Raw genomic sequence first — 8,848 nt, 5'->3', positions numbered from 1 at the left:
AGCAAGACACTTTATATGAAATCAAAGTTTCTACGAATACCAAGTGATAAGTTTGATGCATGCGAATAAATGTTTATGACTCATATGGATTAGGGTATACTTGTTAAAAATTTCTACTTAGTGGTACTTGAAGACTTAACAAAGAACTCTTAGAATAAGAACCCGAGTTATTCTAATATTAAAACACTTTCGAGGACGAAAGTTTCTTTTTGAGGGATATAATGTAACAGCCAAAAATAAAAGAACAAATAAAAATAATTATAATAAGGTAGTTAAAATATTAATAATAAATAAATAAAAACAACATTTCCCCACTTCTCTCCACTAACCTCTTATCCCTTCCCACAATTGTCTCTCCTCCCTATCCTGACTCCAGAAAGTAACAGTGCAAAAAGAAAAAGAAAAACAATAATTGTCAGATTTACTTGAGAAAAAAAAAAACATTTACCCAGTTGAGGTTTGCTGAAGATTTACGTGAAGATAGATCTGATCAATAAGGTATGTATTAAATCTTCATTTTCTTTTATCCTATTTTTTTTTTAGAAATCACAACCAATTATAGTTGTTGAATTATTATGATCCATCTTTTAGCTAGAAATTAAATGTCAAATCATTTATACAATTCTAGTCAATCATGTCATATTAGTAATATTAGATTAAATATGAATAGATTAGAAATAGAATGGCCAAGAAAACTTCTGAATATGAAACAGATGGAAGTAGGAAACACTGAGATTATGGAATATTTAGAAATAGAGATCCACCGTAAATTTGGAATACATGAGAACAGAATTAAAAGGCAACAAATAAAAAAAAAAAAAAGAGATTAGGGAATTAAAAACCACAAACTAAATATGAAGGGAAAGGTAAATACAGAGGGTAAATAGAGAAAATAATAAAGCTCAAAATAACTGTACCTACTTTTTATACCACAGTAACAATGAACCAATGAAAATATAATTATAGATATATAACATTTCAAGACTTCTAACAATGAACCAATGTAAATTAGAGAAATAATGTTGTAGAATTCAAACCCGAAACTAATGTCATGGGCTCATATAGGTTGACCCGGATTTCAAAGGACGGAATCAAACTTTCATTAAAGATATATTCGTGACAACGACTTAAGCTAGCCAGGTAAGTGACCTTACTATCGGCATGGTTATATTTGATGTTGACACGTGCCCTGTGGTTCTGCACGTGTCATATATATTGATATGTGTGAATTGTCTGTGGATCGATATGCTTCCTATATGTTATGTTATGTTATATAATATGTGGATTGTATGATAATAATTATGGTACGATGTGCTCAAGGATATGTTTGAGATAGGATACGAGAAGGATGCACAAAACGAAATGTAACGATAGGAGTAAGATACGTTCATGAAACGTTAAGGTTAGGTTACATACCGGAGTGCTATGGATAGGAGAGATTGATGAAAGAATACGGTTAGGTTATGGGTAGAAAGGGATAGGTTTGTGATAGATTGATAGAACGATAGCATTAGGGTACATTCTTGTGACGATATGACTAAGGTACGTCACGTAATGATATGTCTGTGATAGGTATAAGAACGTTAAGGCTATGGTAAGTTAGAGAACGATATGACTATGAAGTGTTTACGTTATGACTTGGTTATGATATGATACATTGTATGCTAGATTATTGTGCTTAAGTACGAAATCATGTGAACGTGAATGTATGTTATTTATGCTGCTTAGTTGATGTGATATGAATGCATGTGACGATGTGTGGCCCTTGTACGATTATGGCTTGTTGTATGAGTATTGAAATGTAACTGAATGAATTGTATGACATGAAATACGGTAAATTGCATGATACATAACCCCGCTAGGAATATGTATGATATGTAACGAAATGAGAATGAGAATGACATGTAAGCATGAAAACGTGACACGGGGTTATGTTCATTAAATGATGACTGTAGGACTAGTGGGACCTCATGCATATTGTGTGATCATGCATTTGGGGGGATACCCCTATCCCATCACGAGGGTACGGACGCGTACATCCAAATGGCAGGACAACGATCGTTATGCCCTGCATAGCGCTGCCGTGACGGTTTTAGTTTTAACGGGTCCCGGTGGGCCCCCAGAGCATGCCCACCGGCTAGGGACAGTGGCCCAGCGGTGTGCGAACTAGCTGGTGAGCTCATACTCGCACATATGGGCTGTGTGTAGAGTATATGGTACATATCCACGATTACTCGTTAGGACAGCACCGTAAAGGAAACGAAACGAAACGAAACGAAACGAAACGAAACGAAACGAAACGAAAGATAGGTCCCATCATTTCATTGCATGTGATTGTTGCATTTAACCCCAATAGTGGGGTCACTTACTGAGTATTTCTTTAAATACTCAAGCCATGTGCTACTACATTTTTCAGGTTAAGGCAAGGCATTCCTGTACGGCTGACGACGGCATCGCAACTCGAGATCATGGCACATGCATAGGATAGTGGTATTTATTTTCTTAGACTTAGGATAGAATAGGATGTTTTAAACTTAAACGCTTATTTATTTTATTTCGGGTCTTTTGTTGTGTATTTTAAAGATGTTTTCGAAACACGTAAGTCCATGGCTGTGTTTTTAAGTTAAAGGTTATGTTTTGTGGAATTTAAATGAAGTCTTCCGCATTCAATGTTTATGGTAGGTATACAGTAGCGACCTTAAATTAAGTAGAAAATTTCGGGTCGTTACGGGTACTCTAGTTGGGGTTTGTATGCCGTGGTGGTTTGTTAGGCTCCTAGGGGAAGGGTTAGGTATTTACTTAGTGACTTGTCACTCTAACCACAAAACCCTAGACTTATCGTTACATTGGTTCATGAAAGCTAACTGAGTGTGCAGGCAACTGTATCTAGCATAATCATACATAATTCATGCAAAAATAAACAAACATGCTCAATAGTGCGATAACATCCATTAGGCTCCCGGAGCGTAGAGTTCACAAATTCTCATCCTCCTTTCAGCATGAATTAATATCTATAAATACAATGGAAGCTTAAAGCATATTTGCACACTTTCAAAGAGTTCGCATAATGTTTCACATATTACATCCATTCTTCATATTAATGAACTAAGCCAAATACATTTAAAGAAAACCTACATCTAAGGAAAATATTCTAGCATGCATGCAAACCAAGCGAATCCTACAAGTATCTCTTCCTAAATACCGTGTGGTGACTTGGTTGACGTGTGCCCTTACGTTAGGGTTCCTAAGTAAATAGAGTGTCCAAAAATACCGATTTTGCAACTAGGTCCTAAATCACATAAAAATTGGGCTAGAATAGGAATCAGGTTGAAAATCAGGCAAACAAAAGTGGAATAGGCCAAAACATACTTACACGCGCTTGCCACGCGCTACCCACTCGTCAAGATAAGACCAATCGTAGATTCCATGCGCGAGTGACCCGAGCACACACTTTTCTGCAATTGCAGGTCATCGGTTGTTGGGTTAGACCGCGGGTCACTGTAGTTCGGTTCGTCATGCGGGTATCGGGGCGGCTGAGGAACGCGAGTCGGGTTGGCACTGCCGTAGACACGTGTCGCTGGAAGAATAGAACCACGTCGCTTTAGGGGGCATTCGACGCGTGTCTAGTGGCTATCGACGCACGAGAAATCTCTTGCCATTTAACACGTGGCACGTCGTCGCCTTCTCTCTCCTCCTAACAGAAAAAATGAGATTTCGATTAGTTTTTCGACGTTATTCTCATTTTTTTATCTCCCAATCTTTAATCCAAATCGAAATGATTTCTTCATCAAACTATGTGCTAATATATATATATATATATATATATATTTTGCTTAATCATACGACGAGTTATGAGCATCGGAAGGAGGTCCGTTAGCACCCTTACCGTTCTTGTAAGAATTCTCAGATCTCAATGCTTCCGACCGATTTTCTTCACAAAATTAGCGGCGGATCTTCCCTAGATGATGATATCAAACTTAGCATTCTATTCCCAAAGGAAGATCTCAGATATGAAGAGGAACATTCGAGATCTTACCTTGCGAATTCCTCTCACATCTTGATGGAAAACGGAACTTCAACTACACGAGTCCTCCATTTCTTTAAGAAGAAGTTCCTGTGTGTAAGTCTTGGTCGAGAGTGAACTTCGATGATGGTTTTCCGATGAGAAGTCCAGTTGTTTACTTTTCTCCTCTCAAGTTTTTCTCTCAACTTTCTTTCTTTCTCTTTTCTCTTTTGCAGGCGCATTGTGGGAAATCCTCAAGTCCCCTATAATGGGTTGAGAAGCAAAATGCCCATTTTTCTCCTCTGACTTTACCGTTTTTTTCTTTTTAGTGTTATAGATCTTTAGACACTAAAATATAGTTTGTTTTCTAGTGATTCAGCAAATATTTTCTCAGTTATGTGTTGGACAATCGGTAAGTGTCCTAAAGTGTATGTTATGCTGGTTATACAAAATGAACTGTTGTTTTACGTTACTAAGGTACTAGAACCTAATTACAGACCCCACTGTCTCCTGTGGGTTTACCATGTACTTTGTGTTAAACGTAGAAAATGTCATATCTATTCATAGTAGGAGAATCTCCTTTGGGTTTACACAATGCAAGAGAACGAGCAACAGTATTAATTAAAGAAAAACTTGTATGCAAAATTTGCAAACCTGCTCCATTGCCGACTTAAACTTGTTGACCTCCATGATAGCATTTACGCACAGCAAGACGATCCAGGTTCTGGTGATATGATCAGTGGCGCCTGTGTCACTGTACCAATTTTGATCAATCTTGTAAGAGGATGTAACCACCAGTGTCGCAGAACAAGTTTCATCTTGATAGGACTCATCCATCCTATGCTAGCAGCGAAAGACAGTATGCCCCACTTTGCTGCAGATCTGGTAGGAAGGATGAGCAGAAGGATCACGATGATCACCAGCAGGACGAGAGGGCGCGCCACCTCAAGAACAGCCACGACCACGATCCCTATGCTCATGGTTCTTCTGCTGACCACAACGACCAGCATAATTGGCTGAAGATCCAGGATTTAACTGAAGTTCAGCTTGGTGTTGTAGTTGGAGAGCTTCAAATGCCATTAGATATGCAAACACATCATCAAGCGTGAGGGCTTCACTCTTAGAAGTCATCGAGGTGACGAAGGGATCATAGTCAGGGCCAAGACCAGCGAGGAGATACGCGATCACGTCATCATCCCGCAAGGCAGGACCAGCGGCGGCTAGCTCGGTGGCCAGCCCTTTGATATTTCAAAAATAATCTGCAGTAGACAGATTGCGTTTCTTGGACATGATGAGCTCAACACGGATCTAAACAGTGCGAGCATGAGTTGAAGATGAAAACATCCGTTGCAGGGTATCCCACGCCTCCTTGGACATAGTAGCGTCAACCACATCGTGAAAAATCTTCTTAGACATGGAGGAGAGAAGGTCGCTAAGGACCTGTTTATCTTGATCATACCACCGATCATAGGCCAGATTAGAGACCAGGTCAGCACAAGCAGCGGTTGAGGAAGGGACCAGCTTGGTAGGTGCGACAATGGTGCCATCGAGGTTGCCCATAAGCTTTGTACTCCGTATGTAGGGGCGGAGCTGGGCGCGCCATATGATGAAGTTGTTTTTGGTGAGACAGATTGTGACAGCATGGTGGAGAGGGATTGGGCCAAAGGTCGACGCCATGGTAGATGAGATCGTGTTGGAGATGGTTGATGGGGAGGAGGAAGAAGATATGGTTGACATTGTTAATGAATAAACCTGGTCTCTGATACCATGTTAGGAATCACGGATCTCCACAATGGTTGGAATGAGGTCCGCCATACTTCAATGGACTTGTTCTGAGACAACATAAATACATTCAAGATTTATTGCTCAGAACTCATATGCACCTCCAAAGGTGGGTGTGCCCACACCTATGCTTGAGAAGTTAAACTATGGTGGTGAAAAGCTCTCGAGAATACTACTTGCTATTGGAGTGTCGTTGGTGCTCTCCAATATTTGTCTCTGACACGTCTTCTATGTCAATAGAGTGTGCTAGTTCATGTCCTCCTCGACTTCTGTACATTGGGCGGCGGTGAAACAAATTCTCCGTTATCTACATGACACTATTGATATGGGATTGTGTTTTACAATTAGTGCCTTCTCGAATGTTAATTGGGTCGGGAATCTTGATGACCGTCGAATGAGGCTATGCAATCTTCTTTGGTGGCAATCTTATCTCCTGGAGTTCAAGGAAACAATCGACAATTTCTCGTTCTAGTACGGAGGTTGAATACAAGGCAATTGTAGATGCCACTGCCAAATGAATCTGGATCCAAGTCCTCTTGAGTGAGCTCGGGATTTTGAGCTCGAGATTTCGCAAGCGCAAACACCTAGCCTATGGTGTGACAATATTGGTGCCACCTATTTGTATGCCAATCCAATCTTTCATCTAGCATGGTGAGGTTGATTATCACTTCATTCGTGAATGAGTATCGACTCGTCAACTTCATGTGCGACTCATGTCTTCCAAGGTTCAGCTTGCCAATATCATGACAAAGCCAATGCTAGCTCCTTCTCTTAGCAATTTTCGGCGCAATCTGAACTTAGTAGTACGTCATCCAGATTGAGGTTTGTTATCGAATCAAAGCTCACCATGTAATCCTCAGTGATCGAATCAAAGCTCACCATGTAATCCTCAGTGATCGAATCAAAGCTCACCATGTAATCCTCAGTGTACACATCAATATATATACATGAGATCGTGACCTATATAGGTCCTATTAATGAACTAGCCAAGAGGGATTGAGGTCTATGTGGTATATATAGTCGAGTTGTCACCCTTAGTAAGTTACATGAGTTATAGAAGGCACGTTAATGAGGTAGTTTTAGTTGTGCCTAGTGGGGGAGCAAGTTTAGTTATTTATTTATTTTGCAAATTTTATAAATAAATCCATTAAATTATATTTAGGAGTACCTAGTGGGAGAACAAGTTTAGTTATTTATTTATTTTGAAAATTTTATAAATTAACCCATTAAATTGTATTTAGGAAGTATGAAACTTAAAAAAACAAACTATTTCATAGTCATATACTTCACCAATAAGTATTGATATTACAACAAATTTTGTTAAAAACAAAATTTGGTAATATAAATAGATACACAAAAGAATAGTATGAATCTCCACCGTCCATGATCATGCCTTCAATCCACTACACTTAGCAACACCAAACCCAATTCTCTTATTGCTCAGATCGTACTCCACCCACATATTCTGCTGATGAACGTTCCCGATTATATTACTCTCAGTCACAAGTCTATCTGACCGTCCGATCCCCACACACTTGACCCCTTTCTCCACTTCCGTCAATAACCCTTCCCCTTTCCCGACCAATATCTCCACCCCATTCTCAAACTGGAACCACATGTCGCCGATCCTCCGACCCACCGCCGCCGCCACTGCGCCGTCGAAACACATGTCGGCGACAGCAGCGTATTCGTATCCTTTCTTCATCATAGGCCCCACTAATCTAACCATCTCTTCTCTGACCTTGCTGTAGGCCTCATCTACCAAATACGTCAAATCGGAGCCGGAGTCGATCATGGTCTGACCGGCCCCAGATGGGTCCGGTTTGAAAACGGCGGGCGAGATGTTGAGTTTGTTGTTGCCTATTATTATCCCCTTCATCGGGAGGGTGTAGGCCAACTTGTCAAGATTCGGGGAGCGTCGACTTTTGGGGAAAGTCAACATGTTGACGTATTTGAATTTAGCGGAGTTGGGGTTGTCTCCAAGGTAGAACAAGCCGGTTAGATCCGACCCGGTTCGATCCGGAACGCAATAGGAAAACTTGGATATTTTGGCCTGGGAGATGAAGGAGAGGCGTCCAATATTCATTCCCAACATACCCCTGTTTTGGGTGGAGGCCAAAGCGCAGCCCAGAAGGAGGGAGCGGGTAGTTAAGGAATTGGAGAAGGTGAATTTTTCAGTGACGAGATTACCCTCAGCCAGGGTCCCATCCGCGTAGAAGTAGGAGTAGTGGCAGTGGCGAGTTGGGTCACAAGAAGTAGGAAGGGTAAAATCGGGAATTCGGGGTCTGCACAGAGTGGTGTTACAGGGAAGGAAAGAGAAAGAGGAGGAGAGATAAGGGTCAAACACATTAATCATGGACTTCACTGATTTTCTCCTTACTTTGCCGTGGCATTGAATCCAGGACAGTTGGCTGCCGGTGTCTACGACCATGTCCATCTGCTGCGGTGGCGATCCAATGGGAACAGACACCACAAGGGCGTTGGAGTACTGGAAGGGGAACTTCCCATGGGATTTGGTTTTGGAGGAGAGGGAAAGGGAGGCTTCTTGGGAGGAGACAGAATGGGAGGTCAGAGGGAAGGAGAGGGAGAGGGAGTTTGATGGGGAGAATAAGAGACCGAATAGGGAGAGCAGTAGGAGAGAGAGAGGCATGATTATGGGTTTGTGACAGTTTTGATGACGTTGGATATGACCAACTGTCTAAATACACCGAAACAAATAATAAAAAAAAGCAACAACTAAAAAAGAAACTCTTTTCTATTCTCTTTGTTGTTGTCTCGATATATTTTGTTAGTGGATCATATCCAACGTGTTTTTGGATGGAGCTGTTGTTGAGATTATATAGAGAGTAAAAATAGAAAAGAGAGAGCATATAATTAAATGTAGGGTGGAGAATTCAAAAATCCTATTTCAAGGAAGTATTATCAACTGATTTTAGTTTTAGTTTGAACAAATGTCTGGTAGCCCAGAATAAAATTATTTGTTTTTAGTTTGACTATATATGTAATAGAGTTTGAATATGTAATTTTTTTAGTTCAAAACTATGATATTAAATGAAATGAATT

General features: G+C 40.4%; 1 protein-coding gene and 1 non-coding gene across 2 annotated transcripts; both read right to left on the bottom strand.

Annotated features, from left to right (window-relative positions):
* Positions 1–5,070: 5,070 nt before the first annotated feature.
* Positions 5,071–5,209, bottom strand: LOC111789456. The gene has a single exon (XR_002814354.1). It is a non-coding gene; the product is annotated as a small nucleolar RNA Z247 (small nucleolar RNA).
* A 1,829-nt stretch (positions 5,210–7,038) lies between these two features.
* On the bottom strand, positions 7,039–8,435 carry LOC111787539 (aspartic proteinase PCS1-like). Its single transcript, XM_023667530.1, has one exon. The coding sequence runs from the start codon at positions 8,433–8,435 to the stop codon at positions 7,173–7,175; it is 1,263 nt and encodes a 420-aa protein (XP_023523298.1). The 3' UTR covers positions 7,039–7,172.
* Positions 8,436–8,848: the final 413 nt, after the last annotated feature.

The sequence above is a fragment of the Cucurbita pepo genome, chromosome LG02, assembly GCF_002806865.2.
Source record: "Cucurbita pepo subsp. pepo cultivar mu-cu-16 chromosome LG02, ASM280686v2, whole genome shotgun sequence".
In the NCBI taxonomy this organism is placed as follows: domain Eukaryota; kingdom Viridiplantae; phylum Streptophyta; class Magnoliopsida; order Cucurbitales; family Cucurbitaceae; genus Cucurbita; species Cucurbita pepo.
Note: the sequence above shows the minus strand (reverse complement) of the source record. Positions and strands in the feature narration are given on the sequence as shown.

Excerpts from the sequence above, each read along its gene's own strand:
- LOC111787539 (XM_023667530.1), bottom strand. The coding sequence starts at position 8,435 with ATGCCTCTCTCTCTCCTACTGCTCTCCCTATTCGGTCTCTTATTCTCC.